The sequence below is a fragment of the Panthera pardus genome, unplaced genomic scaffold (genome assembly GCF_024362965.1).
Source record: "Panthera pardus isolate Hobbes unplaced genomic scaffold, ASM2436296v1 HiC_scaffold_20, whole genome shotgun sequence".
Taxonomy (NCBI): Eukaryota; Metazoa; Chordata; class Mammalia; order Carnivora; family Felidae; genus Panthera; species Panthera pardus.
Window position 1 is genome coordinate 6,069,898 of NW_026526766.1, and position 18,944 is coordinate 6,088,841.

At 37.1% G+C, this 18,944-nt stretch overlaps 1 protein-coding gene across 3 annotated transcripts in view; it reads right to left on the bottom strand.

Annotated features, from left to right (window-relative positions):
• Window positions 1-18,944, bottom strand: part of RIC1 (RIC1 homolog, RAB6A GEF complex partner 1) — a 142,201-nt gene that overhangs the window by 30,829 nt on the left and 92,428 nt on the right. For 2 of the 3 annotated variants that reach the window (XR_002084198.2, XM_019463737.2), the window contains exons 5-9: window positions 17,207-17,349; window positions 16,773-16,909; window positions 12,351-12,442; window positions 6,931-7,019; window positions 300-444 (exon numbers count right to left, since the gene is read on the bottom strand). Coding sequence is in view for 2 of the 3 variants with exons in the window: in XM_019463737.2 (XP_019319282.2) it covers window positions 300-444; window positions 6,931-7,019; window positions 12,351-12,442; window positions 16,773-16,909; window positions 17,207-17,349 (606 nt within the window). In the remaining variant the exon portion in view is untranslated. The remainder of the gene's footprint in view (window positions 1-299; window positions 445-6,930; window positions 7,020-12,350; window positions 12,443-16,772; window positions 16,910-17,206; window positions 17,350-18,944) is intronic. The other variant, XM_019463738.2, reaches the window with a different exon arrangement.

Sequence of the window (18,944 nt, forward strand, 5' to 3'; positions counted from 1 at the left end):
TCTTAGAGGATCATTAGATACCTGAAGGCAAAACTAGAACGGATTTATCCTGGAACCCAACATGCTGTCACATACACAATAGGGGTTCAACAAACAAATGCATTTTTACTGAATGAACAATGAGTTTTAAAAGAATGGATGTTTGGACAATCAGTACGTTGTGACAAATTAATTCTGAACCTTACATACTGTTTTGGGGTTAAGAGTCAAATATGGAAGAAAGGTAGCTGCGTGACACAACATTTCTGTGTGTGTGTATCTTCTGGAGTTGCTTTATCTAAAACTTGTCTTTGACTCACGCAAAGTCTCCTCCGAGTGTACAAATCAGCTGGGCTCCAAACACACTCCATAAAGATAGGCCTCCATTTTCCCAGGTCACTATTACAACACTATTGTCAGGAGACCATCTGACCAATTTAACAGCTCCTGTTTTGTTCCAAATATCTGTTAAGAAATTGTGAAAAGTTAAAAATGAAAGATTCCTTCAGAAACACTCAGTAATTTTTCCAAGTTGAAATGAACAGAAAGACATGTCTGTTTCAAATAATGAGACAAATCCTACTCATTTAAGGTCACTTAAAATAAGGCCAGTAGCCTTGACCTGATCCAAGCAGAACTTAAGCGCCACATACTTTAAAAGAGGGGAGAGCCGTCTGGGGCCACTATTAGCTTGAATAACTACAACTGTGTAGTTTTACAAGTCTTTGGCTTTGGGCAATTCAGTTCCTGTAAAATGGAGGCAGTATTTCTCTTGAACAATTCAAAACTGAAGGTCAAAGTACTCTGCAAAGTATAAGGTGTTTTAAGATGTAAAATAACGCTGTACCACTATCTTCATGATCCGCTGGCAGTATCAGAGGGATCCAAGTTAAAATAAATTGAGGTTTAATCTTGTATTAGGATTAGGTAGGTAAATTCCGGCTTGAGTACTCCAGGTGTTGATATCTTAAGTAATAATTGTTCTTTCAGTCCAATATATAATTTCACTGCGCAGTAAAGTCCAAGTTTCCTTACTGTAGTTAAATGAAACATGCTAGTGTTTCCCATCAGCAATCCAAAACCAGCTATAGTATCATTTTAAAATTAAAATTCTTTTCATTTGCAGCATTAACACATTTTTGCTATAAAACAGGGTAGATCTGCTACCAAGGGGGGGGGAGGGGCAGGGCATACAGATTTTAGCCTATAGAGAAGAGGCTTGGTTAACATAGAGGACGCCCTTCTGCCTGTATTTGAATCCTCGCATTAGCAATCCCCACCATAATGAATAACCATGTTACTTGTGCAGATGAAAAATAAATGGGAATATACAGAAGAAACATCTTATTAGCATACTTTACAACAGGGGAGAAGTTTAAAACCAAACCAAGAAGAATCAAACTGAAGTTTACTAAATGAAAGCAATTCCATGTGCAAGAGAAAAAGTAGGAGTATTTACAATCATAAAAGGATGTTAATGTTGACTGAAAAGGATAGGTTATGAACAGTATTCCTATTACCCCACTTAAAATATATACACATATGCATATAATAGGCATACCTATTTTCCAAGCATTATACACATATTAATCATACAAATACTAAAATCTAGCTGCAGAGACCTAGAACAATACATTAATGGTGGCTGCCTAATCTTCAGGTGGCAGGATTACAGGAAATTTATCTAGCTGGTAACCTACAATGAACATAGATCATGATAATCTGCATATTGAGAGAAATATTAAGAAAGTAATCCAGAGACATTCTGTTACAGAGTTAAACTTCCAAAAAAGAGTCAGCCGCAGAAGCCAAAAGAAAAGAGAAATCCTAAAAAGAGACTGGTTAGTACCTGGGGTAAGAGGAAAGGGTCAGAAGCAGGGCGGGGAGAAAGGTTGAAAATACAGAGAAGGATGGAATGAGACCAGCAGTGATGAGAGGGTTGGGGTTCCCATCCTATAGAAAGACAAAGAAGGGGTCAGAGGCCAGCATCGGTCTGAGAGTCAGAACTGACCCCTGAAGCTATAGCTTGTGAACCTCAGCCACTGGAGCCGGAAGGAAACAAGGAAGCTGGTCTCTGCTCAAGATGCAGGAGGCTCCAGTCTCCCAAAGTCTTACTTAAGCAGGTTTATAGCCTAAGGTTATTTAATTCAAGTCTGTAGGTAACCAACGGGAGAGACTGCATTAAAAGCACCTGAGAAAACAGAAAAATCGAAGAACTCAATACAGTGTTGTCCTACGGAAGCAGGCAGGAGCACTTCCTGCAGTGATGGAAATGTTCATATTTTCTTGGTCTAACATGTAGCCTCTCGCTACAGGTGGCTACTGAACGTTTAAATGTGACAATGCAACTGAAGAAATAGATTTTTTTATTTAAATTTTTAAATTAATTTTTTAAATTTTAATTTTTTTCAAGATTTTTAAAAATATTTATTTTTGAGAAAGAGAGAGAGGATGTAAGAGGGGGAGGGGCAGAGAGAAAGAGAGAGACACAGAGGATCCAAAGCAGGCTCTGCACTGACAGCAGCGAGCCCGATGAGGGGCTGAAACTCACAAACTCCAAGATCATGACCTGAGCCCAAGTCAGACACTCAACGGACTGAGCCATCCAGGTGCCCCCAATTTTAATTTTTTAATAAAAACAGCCACACGCGGCTGGAAGCTACTGGGCAGGAAAACTTAAGTATGCATAAAAAGGATACAAAGGTAAAAGGGCCAGAAACCACAATCAAAACACACATCACCCTGCTCTTGCAAGTTGTAAATCTGTCTTTAGAGAAAAAAATACATGCAAGCCTTTAAAGGCTATCTGATAAGAAAGATAACAAGTTACAGAGCAAATTTCTATTTCTGACAGTATAGCAAATTAGACACCTTAAATGACTCTCCACACTGAAACAACTACAAAATTAAATAGAGTAAACACCTCAAAACAACTGAAAATACTGGGAGGTGAGTGTATCAAGTCATTTTGCCCTGAATTTTTCCGCCAAACCCAAAAGACCCTGACTTCCACTTCTGATGACTCAAAGCATATGGGGGACAGGAGATAAAGCTTAGAGCCTGGCCAAGGCAGGGCATCTAAGAGAAGATATCTACATGATGGGAGGGGCCGCAGGGGCGACATTCCCAGTACAAGGAAGAAAGAGAAGCTACCATGTGGAAGGTAAAGAAACAGCAAGGGACACTTTCACGTTTGTCCGTGAGCGGAAAATAAAGATTCTTCCTCTGAGAATCTGCAATCACAAGTCAGTCCTCTGATGTATAATTTGTGCAACTTGAATGGGTCCAGAAAAATTTCAAACAGAGAATATAATGCTAAGGGTTCCAGACTGATGTAGTACTCCCAGGTAATCGGCCATGAACACATACAAATCCTCTCTGCAAAAACTCAAATTCAATTTAGGTCGCAAAGCATTCAAACAATTAGGTTTGAAGAAAATTAACCAGCTCTCAATCAAAAATCCTAAAATATATAAACAAACTAGTAAGAGCCCAAAGAACTAAGGCAGTAGAAACAAACTCAGAAAGGTTTCAGATACTGAGATTAACAAAGAATACAAAAACCATTTTTTTTTTTTTTTTTTACTATCTAAAGAAATAAGAGAACATTGAAAACAGGGGCAGAATGCATACAGATTAGAAAAGAGCTAAGTAAACCCTCTGGAAATAAAAAAGACAATATTTAAAGTAGACACATTAAGTAGACTATTAAGCATAAATGAAAAGAGAATTACTGTACTCAAAGATAGGTATGGAAAATTTTTCTAGAATACAATCCAGAGAAACAAAAAAAGAAATGAAAAATATTAAAAGGCAGGTTAAGAAACATGTAAAAAAAAAAAAAAAAAGTGCAATGTAAGTCTGATTAAATTCCCAGAAAAAGAGATTAAAGAGGCAGTATTTACAGAGAGAGTGGTTTCCAGAACAGTTGAATCCTCAGATCCAGCACGCCTGAATCTCAAGCAAGATTTAAAAAAAAATGAAAAAAATTTAGAAAATTCTTCACCTTCCCAATCACAGTGAAACCACCTCAGAGACAAAGAGAAAATCTTAAAAGTATCTACAGGGAAAAAAGCCAATCTCCTGAAAAGGAACTACAACTGGACCAGAGACTTCCTAATAGCAACAGTGAAACCAAATGGTACTCGAACTTCAATGTACATAGACACAGTAACTGTCAATCCAAAACTGTGTAACAAATTAAACCATAATTAAATTACAAGGGCAAAATACATTTTCAGGCAAAAGAAAAAATTGGGTTTATCATCACGAAGTTTTTAAGGAAATTCCAAAGGATGTACTACAGACAGGAAATGGTCTCAAATTGAAGGTATGAGATCTTGTAAGAAATGATGGGCAAAAATATTGATATACATGTGGGTAGCACTAAGTCAACATTAACAGTTACATATTTTAATGCTTCCTGAGATTTTGACATCAGATACCTTAGCTTCCTCCTTGAGGCTAATCAGATTTTTATCATTAGATTACATTTAGATGGGTGCCTCAATTTTTTTTGACATTTTTTTTCTGATCCAAACATCAGAGAAGTTTGTATAGTTATATAACAATTATTCTTAACATGGGAGCATATCTAAATCTGGGAGAGGAACAGAACACAGTTTGGAAAAAGGCTCCCGATTACTAATGGGAGCACAGTATCAAATCACGAGACATGTAGTCATGAGATTCTACTGCCTGTTAAATACAATCCTGCAAAGGAGACTGGCTTAAAAACATATTGCTTTGTTCATCACATTTGTTAACTATGTGCCTCTCAATAAACTGAACTAGCGTGGTGCAAAGAGACAGATATATCCTACACTTCGACACTGAGCCTAGTAGAAACAAAGACCCGTACACTAATAAGTTCAATAAAGCATTATCAATAACAAGATGTGATATGCAAACTATATCGGGGCACAAGAGGGAATGGAATTCTATCTAGTTCAGAAAGAAATTTCACTTGAGCTGTATCTTGAAAGACCAATATATTCCCTCCATAGAGAAACATGGGACATTTCAGGTACAGAGAACAATATGAGACAAAGGCTGACTGACTCTCAAGAATCTGTAGGTAGTTTGGTAAAGTGGAAGCCTGCCGTTGCTAGTCTATGGGCAGGGTACCCCAGTACTCCAGAGCACTGCAGAAAACTCACAGGGGGTTACATGAGATCATCTTCCAGAGAAAATACAGTGCTATACATAGGATCTGTTGTACATGATGTGAACTATTAGATCCAGGTAGTTCACAGCTGCAACATTAGATTGTGCTACATTTACTTTGATGATGTTACCTCTTGGTGAAGATGGCTTTTTAGGAGTTGCTGCAGAAAAAGTGTCATGCGAAAATCAATGTGGAACAGGAATTATGGGTGAACATACCCGATCTCATTCCAAGGTTTGAGAAATTGTACAGTGTCCAATAGGCACAGACATCCTATTGGTAAAAATCAATGATTTTTTAAGATTTATTTTTGAGAGAGAGAGCAAGGACGAGCGAGAGCAAGCATGCACACACAAGTGGGGGAGGCAGAGAGAGAGGGAGAGAGAGAGAATCCCAAGCAGGCTCCATGTTGTCAGTGCAGAGCCCGACGAGGGGCTCAATTTCATGAACCGTGAGATCAAGACCTAGGACAAAATCAAGAGTCGGATATTTAACTGAATGAACCACCCAGGCACCCCAAAAACAGTGTTGAAGAGTAATAATAAAATACTATTTTTCTTTCCATTTATGAGTATTATTTTTTGAAAATGCTACTAGGGTTTAGACCTAACGACTTTATAAACAGAACTTTTGGTATTTCTTTTAACATAGAGTTACTGTGGTATAATTATGGAGACACAAAGGGCAGAGAGAACCAAGAAATAATGCCAGAAGTATTTGGCAGAAGACCTTACATGCCGCATATGGGGTAGATACTGATGAGGAGTTAATCAAATATCTGTTTCCATACTCAAGCTCTCCATTGCCCACTTCTGCCTAAAGGCTTGGAAAATCCTAAGGTAGCTAATGTGACTTAATTATAGCCGATTAAACAAAAACTTTTTTAATGTTTGTTTATTTTTGAGGGAGAGAGAGACTGAGTGTAAGCTGGGGAGGGGCAGGCAGAGAGGGAGACATAGAATCTGAAGCAGGCTCCAGGCTCTGAGCTGTCAGCACAGAGCCTGATGTGGGGCTTAAACCCACAAACTGAGACCACAACCTGATCAGAAGTGGGATGCTCAGCCGACTGAGCTACCCAGGCACCCCTAATTATAGCCAATTAGATGTGAAGAGAAGATAGCTGGAGCAGGTAGGAGAGGAAAATGCTCCTAAGAAAGCTTTCGCTTTCCTGATCAAAAAACAAATATGCCGTTTCCTCCTTTCTCCTTGAATCAAACGCAGCAGTAATGTCAGGAGCTCAGAAGCTGCATGCGACCACGGAGGAAAGGCCAGATGAAGGCCAGAAGCAGCTAAACTTTGGGTTTCTTCCTATTAGAGAAAATAAATCTTATTTAAGCCACAGTAAGTTGGGTTTTCTGTTAGGTTCAGTCCAAAGTATTTCCAATGACAAAGACTTTAGACTTAATCCTACAGGCTCCACAAGGGGTTCAGAAAGAGACTGTTTTATTTACTGCAGTGTATCTACCATTTAGAACACTGTCTGGCCTACAGTGGGTATTCAATCGGTATCTGCTGAATGAATACATTGAATTGGAAGGCATAAAACAACAAAGGCAATGAAATCAGGTAAGAGACTAGAGCAAAGTCCAGAGAGGGATTATACAGGGTAAAGTACCCTTAGGAGCCTCCCTAGCTACACGGAAGTCCCTGAGCCACACAGAAACTGTTATACGGTTTAACACTATCTGAACGATAGCATGCATTATTTAAATTTGCAATCGCTACACATACCATTACCTGCACGTTAAAAATTAAAAATAAGAAGGAAAATAAAAAGGACTCACCAGGATATTGTTTTGCTGTTAGCTCTAGTTTATGAGACAGCAGCATAGCTCCAGTGGTGTTATCTATTGTATAAACCTGTACAGAACCACTGTGAAAAATAAGCAAGCTTTTAATGAAAAAAGATAAATACAAATATAGAAAGCATTACTATGGAATGATTATGTTCTGCTGGTAAGAGTGTAAACTAGACTAAAACCATTTTGTAAATAATTTGCAGTCTCATAAATCTGAAATGTGTATTTGTAACCCAGTAAATTTTCCCTCTAAACATAGCCCAGAAATATCCTTGTCCATGTTATCAAGAGGCATGCTCAATGTTCATGACAGCATTGTGTATAAAGGCAAAGAAATGGAAACAGTCTGAATGTCCAGCAAGAGAAAAGAAGCATACACTGGAGTATTCTCATAGAAGAGTATAGCACACAGCACCGACGTGCGTTAAAATAGATAGCTGACACATACGTGTTGGTATAATTCTGTTTGTATACAGTGAAAAACATTCAAAACACAGTACACACATCTGTGGTAAAAATGCAACAAAAAGTTAATGGACACACACACTCTACTGGTAGAGAAGGGGGGTATTAAAGAAGAGGAAGAAACGGGACCTACTGGTCCTCGAAATGTGCTATTCCTCATGCTGACAGCAATTTATACAGATTTTTATTTTATTATTTTTATGTACTATATCATTTTTTGTATCTACACACACGATGTATGTTCTTTTATGTACATGGTATACATAATGATTTCATTTATGAAATCTTTACAAGGATCAAATTTATGAAGGGCCAGAAACCAAAGCTAAAACTTTGTATATTATTTCTAAGCTACATTTCAAGACTGACCTATAATCATCATAAAACAATACGATTTTTGCTTATGAAACTATTTTCAGATCAAAAATTTAACACAAATGTTGGTTTTAAAATACTGTTAAATCTAAGGCTGCTTTTGCACAAATTAGGACGACACAGGTACATGACTGCCAGAATGTTCTGGCACTTATGCATGCTCTTTTGTGGTACAAGTCAGATGGTTTCCACAGCAGTTCTGATCCATATCCAGCCAGGTCAACTCTTCCCAAGGATTAGGACTGGGACGAAATAAAATACCTGCTGCAACAGGTCGCTTGGAGTTACCCACAGCTCATTGATGCTGTGTGTTTTTGTTTCTCTTTAATGTTTATTTTTGAGACAAAGCATGAGTGGGGAGGGGCAGAGAGAGAGAGGGAGACAGAATCTGAAACAGGCTCCAGGCTCTGAGCTGTCAGCACAGAGCCCGATGCGGGCCTCGAACCCACAAACCGTGAGATCATGACCTGAGCCGAAGACGGATGCTTAACCGACTGGGCCACCCAGTCACCCCTGATGCTGTGTTTTTAAATCTCTTTTTCTGTTTCATTTTGGATCATTTCTCTTGCTGTGTTTTTACGTTTATTATTATTTACTTCAGCAATGTCTGATGTGGATCTTTTTTCTATTTTCCATATTTAATACTCAAAAGAGACCCTCTCCAGCTCTCTGGAGTTCCCTCTTTGTGCCACTCTGTCACCTATGCCTGTCTGTCCTGAGTCTTAGCTGCTCTGGTCTCTCCAGATTCTCACTTCCTCATAATTCAACTCAGGGAATCTGCCAGGATCTGTCTTGGCCTCAGGCTGCAGCCTGGAAATGCAAAGCAATTAAAGCTGAGGCATTTATAGAGTTTTCTTATTTGTTTCTCATCTTTCAGGGATCGGTGTCCACTGGTGCTCGATGTCTCAAATTCATACTGCCATGTTTCATATTTTTGTCCGTTTTTCCCTCCATATGGGAGAGAAAATCTGATCTGTTATTCCATCTTAGTCAGAAGTCAAATGTCTGCAAATAGGTATCTTTCCAGACTACCTGCCCAATTAGACGCTTTGCTGAAAGATAGCATTAGGTAGCTAGCAGGTGTTTACTTCTTTTTGCTTTGCATCTGAAACTATCATGTGGTAACTTTGGGTTGCTGAGCTCTGACAAGTCAGTGAGGAGAGTCCAAATATTTCTACAAGAAACTGGTGTTAAGCCAACACTTACAGAATGACAATTGACCTTTTTATGTATTCTATAAAGCCTCTATTGTTTAAATTATTTGTATTTCCATTTCTCATTAAACCATTATAAGAGAGAGATTTTTTCATGTGTAAGACGCTACTCACTGACCTCCAAGCAAAAACGATACCTCTATAATAGAGATACGGCTCTTACACAAGTGACCAAATTTAGTATCATTAATGCTGGGACAACTTAACGTTACTGCTCCATGGTGCCGCGGTAAGTACACGACATCACATATGACAATGTTTAACCAGCATCTAGTCAAACCTTTAAACATAAAGGTAAGAGTAAGGCTGTAAGACTGATCCCCTGCAAGCTGACATCCTAGAAGTTAGCTTCTTACACAACTTAAAGGATACCAGCTACAGTTTAGTGTTCAGTCCTGGACTAGTGTTAGGACTGGAGGGTCAGAGCTAGAAGCCACTATTATGTCACAAAGCTACAATCACAAAACTTTCAACCCCAACCCATGATCACACGAAAGAAAGAAAGAAAGAAAGAAAGAAAGAAAGAAAGAAAGAAAGAAAGAAAGAAAGAAAGAAAAGGAAGGGAAGAAAGGGAGGAAAGGAAAGGAAAGGAAAGGAAAGGAAAGGAAAGGAAAGGAAAGGAAGAAAGAAAGAAAGAAAGAAAGAAAGAAAGAAAGAAAAGGAAGGGAAGAAAGGGAGGAAAGGAAAGGAAAGGAAAGGAAAGGAAAGAAAGAAAGAAAGAAAGAAAGAAAGAAAGAAAGAAAGAAAGAAAGAAAGAAAGAAAAGGAAGGGAGGAAAGGAAAGGAAAGGAAAGGAAAGGAAAGGAAAGGAAAGGAAAGGAAAGGAAAGAAAGAAAGAAAGAAAGAAAGAAAGAAAGAAAGAAAGAAAAAGAAAGAAAGAAAGAAAAAGGCTGGTACTCTCCCAACTGATAGAAAAGTAAGATGACTGGAAGGCTGAAGGCTGAGATTCCACCTCCATGACCCTGGTGAGGGGATCCTCTCGTGGATCCTAACACCGGGCCGCGGCAGAGCCACCAGCGCTAGCCCTGACTGCGGCCAATATGGAGGCAAGCTAGCCACCACCCCGTCCGTGCTGATGCGCCAGCCCTCTTATCATCTGACAGCACTGGCTTCAAAGTTTCAAGCATTATAGGTTTAAAGGAACTAAACGAATGCCATTATGAGGAAACAATGAGACACATTTAGAATATAGGACATTCTATAAACAACCAGCCTGGACTCTTAAAAAAGTTAATGTCATGAACATAAAAACAGTGTATGGGTTGTTACAGGCAAAAGGTGACTAAAGGGAAATAATAACTAAATACTGATTGACTCTGGTGAAAATAAGGAGCCACAGAAGAAATTCTGGTGACAAATGGGTTAATTTGAAGATGAACTGAGTATTAGTTCTTATCTGGGATTTATCATTAATTTTAAATTATAAATTCTCATAATTTTCTCATGACAAAAATATTGATTTTATATAAGAAAATGCCCTCTCTTTTTTGGAAACCAAGAAACAATGTAAATGTCCATTAACAGCAAATCAGATAAATTAGGATACATTCATACACTAGAACACTATAAATCAATCAAAAATGATTTCAGCCACTGGCAAACAGTATGGATGAATTTCACAAAGCTGACTGAAAGAAGCAAGACCCAACACATAGAATATGATTCTATTCCTATAAAGTTCAAAACCAGGTAAAACTAAATTACGCTCTTTGGGAACGCATGCATGGGTGGGAAGCTATAAAGCCTAAGGAAATGATCATCACGAAAGACAAAAAACTGGTTACCTTTAAGTGTGTTGGGGAGGAGATGGGAGTTATGATTTAGGAAGTCACAGGGTGGGACTACCCACCTTGCAAAACTATTTCTTGACCCAGTTGTGAACAGATGGGTGTTTGCATTACAATTATATTTGCAAAACTGAATGTTTGGATTATGCACTCTCCTACAAGTATATTTTTATTTTACAATATGTAAAAAAGGTTATTATGAACCTTAAGCCAGTAAGTTGGACAGGGATATGAACAAAACCAATTCCCAGAAAAACAGAACTTGCCAAAGTGACAGGAATACGTAGAAAATCTAAACCTTCTTAAATCTACTTTTAAAACTGGATTAAATCAGTAATCCAAAAAATTCCCACAAAAAACATTGTAGGCTCAAATAGCTTCATTGACAAATTCAAGCAAACATTCAAAGATAAACAGAGAAAGAGGGGAACCAGTCCTCAACTTGTTTTATAACATAAGCATAACCTTGGTTAATCAGGAAAGGAAAGGAAAAATTACAGGCAAAATGTACTAATAAACAGATTTAAAAATTCTAAACAAAATGTGACCAAATCAAATCCATGAATATGGAAAAAAAAAAAAAAGTACTTTTCCTTCTTAAACTAAGCTAAATTTACTTTTATTCTACATTTATCTCTTCAATGAGAAGCAGTGTTGAGAACTCACCACTTTACAGATTGAGAGTGTAAAGAAGGTGATGATTTATAATGTGTATTATTTACACTCAAGAAAAATACTGTGATACTCAACTTGATGTAGCTAGAGATAATACCAGATGTATGTTCTACAGACCCACTAAACTTCAATCTGAAGTTAAAAAAAAGGCTAAAAAAGCACTACACATATTGTAAAGTATTACTTATTAAGTAAGTATCTAATATAAGCTTTTTACTTGAGCTAAAATATAAGTTTGAGAAAGTCAGGTACCTTAGTGTTTTCCAACAGATCTCAAGTGCTTAGCATTGTGCCTCGTGCACGGGAGACACACAGACACTTGTTGAATGAATAATCTGTATTTAATTTTGTATTAAATTTGTATCTGTATTAATTTGTATTAACTAATGTAGGTTTTAATGTCTAAAACCTACATTATTGGAATTAAAACAAGAAACTGATATCATGTATGAGCTGTAAATGTGCTCATTAACTAAGTCACATCCACAAATTCAAAGGCAACATCAACACTGATGTCTTAAAAAGAAAGGGTTATTTAAAAAAAAGAAAAATATCTTCTTGATCCTCTTTTAAACAATCAAGAACAAAATTAAATTTTGGCTGATTTAATCTTCTTAACTTATAACTCAATTTCCTACCACTGGAGAAAAGCTCATCTTTACAAATTAAAACATTCAATATCTGAAATCTGCTCTTTAGATTTGTTTACTTCAATCTAATAAAATACCTCCAGATTTTATATTACAGCTGATTCCTAAACTATGATAGGCATGACGAGGTTTACAAGTGCATGCAGAACATTTTATGCTTCAAAATATATATTAAAAAAAATTTAAAGACCCATTATTTTTGCCAACAACTCTTAAAATGAAGAGGACTCTATCAATTACCTTGCACAACCAAACGCCATGAGTCGGTACTTGTTATTTACTGCTACACAAGTTCCGTCAACAACATCTTGTGGCCAAACTCCATGGAGCTGCTGTAATAAAGAAAAATAATGAAGGTTTTAAAAGTGCTGTCCAAATATACTGTAATCAGTATAATTCTCCTTCAGTAAACATACAGTTCCCTAAGGCTTGGCTTGATCTGGTTTCACAGGAAAATATCCCATCAGGACTACCATCTGAATTTTCTCCCTTAAAGTATCAACTTCATTCAATAGTTCAATAAATATTCCCATTTGATCTCAGTCCAGTGCTAGCTTATCTACTCATAAAACACTAAAAAATGGACAATCTGCAAACCCAAACTAAAGGAAGATGACTTTCCTGTTAGAAAGTCAACCTCTTACAGCAGAAACTGAGTCTAACTGGCTCCCTACTATCAGCCTCACCACTCAGCACATAGTGTTTAACTTCTCCCTTGGGGGCAAAGAGTAAATTTATTTGGTCTAACCTTTAGAAGGAATTAGTGATTTTCTAGTGCCCACTATTCTCTACTATCCCTTTGGTTTACAGTGTGGCACATCACCTGGTGTGGCTAACAGTGTGGTACCTGGCAGTCTGACCCAACATCTCAGGTCTACTGTTCGCTTACTGAGATGATCATCTGACCTTTCCAAGCCTCAGTTTTCTCATCTGTAAGTTACTTATCTCTTAGAGTGTTTTGAGGATTAAATGAGAACATACATCTACGTAAATTACTTAATACAATGGCTAGCATTCAACAAGTTAAGCATTCAATTAATGAATAAATTATTAAGCTTAAATGCTATTTTATTTACTTTGAATATAGAAACAATAGATCCAGCTCCATTGTCTGTTTTTATTTGTCAAATCAAGGATGTCTTAGATTATAAATTCTAAGGCTAAGGTCACCGTGACTATTAGTTTAGTAAGCACAAAAAAACCCAGCACACTACAATATAGCACTTATTTCTGGATGATCCCAACAGTAAAGATTAGAAAATCCAACATAATTATAGCTCTGTGTAAAACAGAACACTATAAATTTTATTTAATTCCCAAACGAGCTATATAATCCACTATTTAAACACGGCATTATGTGCTTTTTCATAGGAATTTTATTTTTCAATTTTAATAATAAAACTACAAACTACTTTAGATGACAAAAAAAGTGTAAAGATAGCACTGAGCATTATTTCTGCGGACCACCACTTAGACTGAAATTAATTCATTGATTTCTCTAACAAATATTTTCCAGCACTCTTCACCAAGCACTGCTCTAGGTGCTAAGGATATGGCAGGTATTCAAATACACCAAAACCCTTGTCTGTATCCCTGCCTTATATGTTAGGAAGCTGTCAAGTTAAAAAAATTGTATAGTATATTGGAGGTTGGTAAACGCTATAGAAAAAAATAGTGAAGCAATTACAGGGAGTATAGGAAAAGGATATAATATTAAACAGTTTTTCCCATGAAGGTACATTTTGAGGAAAGTACTGAAGGAGATATATACCAGGTACAAAGGCCCTATCATAGTGGCATTTCTGGCATGTTCAAAGAACATGAAACAAGCCTAAGCAGATGGAGTAGAATGGGGTAAGGAGAAGTAATAGACGAGGTAACAGGTGTAAAAGGAGACCAGATTTATAGGGCTTTGAAAGCCACTACAAAAACTTTTTGGGTTTTTTCTCCCTTATATATGGGGAGTCACTGGGGGGGGGGGGGGGTCTTTAATTTTTTTTTACCTTTTCCGTTACAAATTATATTAGAGAAGAATACACAAAACCAAAATTGTACATCTCAATAATATCATAAAGTAAACACTTGTGGAATTAGCTAGCAGTCAGGCCAAGAATTACCAGTATCTAAAAATCCAACAGTGACCCTCCCAATCAATATCCCCTCACACACTACTACAAAAGTAACCGGTATCCAGACTTAAATGGTAATCCCTTCCTTCTTTTTCTTTAGACCAATACTATTTAAGAACATGCATCCATACAAACTCTAATTTAGAATGGCCTATGTTTTTATTTTCCTTTAATTTTACGTAAAATAAAATCATAGCACACATTCCTTTGTGCCTAGCTGCTTTCACTCAGAGTGTCTGTGAGACCCATCCACATCACCACACACAGCCCTGCTGTTCACGCTCACCATAGCCTCAAACACCAGGCTTAGCTCACTGGGCCTATGCCTCCGTCACCCGATCAATCTTTACAGTCTCAGGCACATTTAAAAGTATTTTTCCTCCAGCTTTTCTAGTTGTCTTCGGCAGGTTTTGTCCTAATTATCTAAACCCACTGAAGGGTTCTGAGCAGAGGAGTGACATAATCTGACATATTTTAAGACATCTGTTAAATGCATCAAAAAATGTCAAACAATTTTTACAAAGCACTTAAATAATGCCTAACATAAACATGTCATCAGTGTATTTCCTAATTACCAGTAATACACATATGTATTCTTTTCCTGTAATTTGTATTTTCTAACTTATTTAATAATGTCCATCTGCTTTTCATTATTTTTTAAATTCTTCTTAATTTACTGGAAAATTTTCTTTAACCAAATACTAAGAAAATTAGTAAAAGCTGATCATCAGAAATGAGTTACTTTTTCAGTTCTGGGATTTTTGTTTTCAAAAAAAAACATTTAAATCCCAAACATAATTTACAAATATACCTTGTAAAAAAATTATTCTCCAAAAGCTCATTTTTATTCTTATGTATTGACATGTTACCACAAATGTACTGTTTAGTACTTCATTATTTGAGTAAAGATGATAGTGGAAAACAGTTTTAGGAATATTAAAGCTGACATTGTAGAAAATATGCCCTTGAGAACTTAAAATCTTTTTCAGTCAGAGAGCAGACTGAATATCTAGCTTCTCTGACTCTTAAATCCCCAACTTTATAGCAGCAAAGATTTTTTTCAAAAAGCACAAACTTGCAAGGAAAAAGAATGGGTGAGGAGGTAGAATCATTAAGTTTTAGAAGCTAGGAAGCACATGGATGAGTAGAATCCTTAACTTAGAGAAACAGCTAAATTTACACTGTAGGGCACACAGAAGGCCTGGGGACTGAGCTTTCTCAGAAAGACTGAACCACAAGCAGTGGGACTGGTTCACAGCCTGTAGAAGCAGCAGCTGGGCGGTCCCACAGTACCTTCCCAAACTCAACAGCTAAGAAATATCCCACCTTCACTCCAACAGAAAAATGGAGATTTTTTTCTTTGGAGAAAAACAAAACAAAAAACAACCCTAGTGGTTTCTGGACCACACTGAAAACATGGGTAAGTGAATATGGACCCTCTAATTTAACACGTCTATAACTTAAATCCAAGACTACTGGGACGGCCAGGTACGTATTCTCTGGAAAGGACTGCAGACTCTCTTCCAATGAGCACCAGATACAGAGAGGGGAGGGGAGGAAACAATCCAGTCAGCTCACCCTATGAAGATAAGGGTCAACCAAACCCAGCAAAACCCACAGATTTCAGTGAGTCCAAATTTTTATTTTGGGTCTCTGTCACCGCAACCAAATTCATGTATTAACTAAACATATATTCATTAACCATAAACCATGGAAAGAGCTCTTTCAAATAAAGGCATTAAGGAAATCCTCAGGATGATGGACAGCCCCAAAATACAACTGTGTTAAAGGTATAGTGAGCCAGCAGCCCAGTTTGGAGCAAGCCAGAAGGTTCCAAGAGAAATTACTTCAAAGAAGATGAAACAAACAGAACATCTAATGTGCCTGAAGGAATTGAGAGGATATTTACACAACCAGCAGACAGTCTAGGGTTGAGTTACTGGTAAGTACATAAAAAGTAAATAAACATAAAGAATAATTATTAATTCCCCGTGGGAGGGAAACCTGCAGGAAAGAAAAAATAATCACAGCATCCATGGCTCAGGTACTAACAGGTTTTATATAGCAGTAACAATATCAACAATGAACAGTAATCTAATTGAAATCAAAATAACTGTATTAGGAAGACACGAAGAATAGATGAGTGCAGTAGGAACAGAGAAGCAAATGAACTTTTTCTACAGAAGGAGTCAATCAACCAGCTAAAAACTAAAAATTAAATACTCAGAGCTGTGGAGATAAACTGCAAAATAACCAGTAAAGAAAAACAAAGTCGTTGTCTCTGAGAATAGAAATTGAGTGTGAAGAGTGCAAGAAAGAGGGAAGGAACTATCATTTTTCTTCAGCACATCTAATAGAGTTATTTGTCTCCTTGAATTATTTTTAAGTATAATACATGTATCATTTTGATTTACAAATTAGTTAACATAACCCTAAAATACTAAATAAGGGAAGTGGCAGTGGGATTTAATAGCAAAAACCAAAACTGGCAAATGCAAAATAGAGAAAATAAACACTCCAAAGTCAGTCATACCTCTGCAGTAAATCTACTTGACACCGGAGTAATAAATCCAATTTTACCATCGTTAAACACAACAGCAAATCCATCAAGTGTGGCACAGTATTCCATGTCTCTGATGTGCACATCTGCAAAACCCAGGAATGAACCTGCTGATGAAAACATAAGTACATGAAATACGAATATAAATACAGTAAATAACTCCCTCACATTTCTCTTTGCAAACCCTATAAGGACAGTTAAAAGGGCAAAAATAATGACCTAACAACACCAAACCATTAAACTATTCCTTCCTACACACACACACTCTCACTCTCTCTCTCTCTCTCCCCGCCCCTTGCATAATTAATTCCAAAGGAAAAAAAATCACTGCCCATCCATAAAAATATCTAACCAGATTATATCAAAAATAAACACCTGGCTCCACCCCATGCAGAAAGTATACCTACCTCTAGACGACTGCAGATCTACTGAAAAGGGTACTGTGCAAAGATTAATAGCTTTCCTTCCGTTTGTCATTCCTTCCCAGTGAATAAGATGAAGAAGTCCATCAGAAGTAGCAACGAGGAGATCCTCGAGCATGGACTGCAAACTATAGGGAAGTAAGCAATTTAGAATCAATGAACTTTAGGAGAGCACACTGGGAAAGCAAGGAGTATGAATGTAATGGCTCTGGAGAATGTTCATATACAGTGGATCATGAAACCACTTACAAAACTGTCATTTATCTACAATTTAGGTATCTAGTAGCTTCATCTTTGTATAATTTAATCTAGAACCCGAAATTCTGGATGAAATACAAGACTATGCGCAGCCACAGTCATGAACTTGATCAACTTGGTTAAAACTAGAAATACCCAAACAGTAAATTCAAAGATGAAAGACGATAAATGACAAGAAAGGACAAAGGCACAGAAACCATAAAAAGAACAACTTATGACAGGCTGACAGTCTGGAGCCATAAAGTACAGAGGTAATAATCCTCTAGCCCTGGCCACCAGAACCTTCCCGGACAGTGATGGAAATGTGTTATCAAACATGGTAAGCAGCAGCTACATGTAGTGACTGCATACCTCAAATATGGCTACTGTGACAGAAGAACGTATTTCTTAACTTTGCTCCCTTTGAACTAACTGAAATTCATGGAACTTCATTTGACTAGACGCTACTTTACTGGAGCTCACAGTTCTGAGTATTGTTGAGCCTCGTGTTGTTCATTCATACAAGTATTTATAAAGCCCATGCTCCACGACAGGTGCCATGTTCTGTGCTGGCGATTCTGGGGTGAAAACAATAGTTTCTCCTTTCAGAAGACCTCTCAGCTGATTTCAGTGAGAATTACGGAGTATGATCTCCACACTATTTACAAAGAGATTTAACATTTACTTACCTAATGGCAAATAATTATGTGCCCAGCCCCTAAGGCAGTGCTAGTTATGTATGGCTCGCAATGTTTGTGGGAGGAGGAAAAAGGGGAGAAAAGGAGAGAGGAAAAGGGAATCCAAGAATAACAATGCAAAGGCACTGGCATAGAGGAAGAAAGAGAACCAGGGGAACCAGAGGAAATTGATATAAAAAAGCCAAGGGAATAGATGGATGGAAAAAGTACTTAAGAGTATCAAATGCTACAAAAAATGCAAATGTAAGAAAGAAATGAAAAAGTTAAAAATGTGGTGTCCATAATATATACTCCCTATTATATTAATACTATTAAAATTCTTTTCATACTTAAGAAGAGTATATTTCAGAAATATTTTAATCCATAATGGTGGAAGAGATGTTTTTAATGTTTTAATTCTTAAATAAACCTTCAATCCTTTAAAAGCTGAGCTCAAGGACTCATTCACCAAGAATTTCAGACAATGAAGAACTGTTTTCTTCCCAACTACAAAAATATTAAAAAGAGAAGAACATTCGTAATCAACTGAGTTTACAGAAAGTTCACTTTTTGAAATACTATATATTCTTCCCTTTCAAATTTGTATGTTAGTGCAACATTTGCATGTAGCATGGAATAAGCAGAGAATAAAAACTTTAGGTTTTACATCTGCTGCTACATGTCAACAGAAGCAATTTAGTGGAGTAGTCACTGGCTTACCAGTGATTTTCATTCAGCAGGAGTCAGCCTAGGTTTTTTCCAACTATATTCTCCCTCTCCCCTGTTCCTATTTCCCTAGAAGAATCACT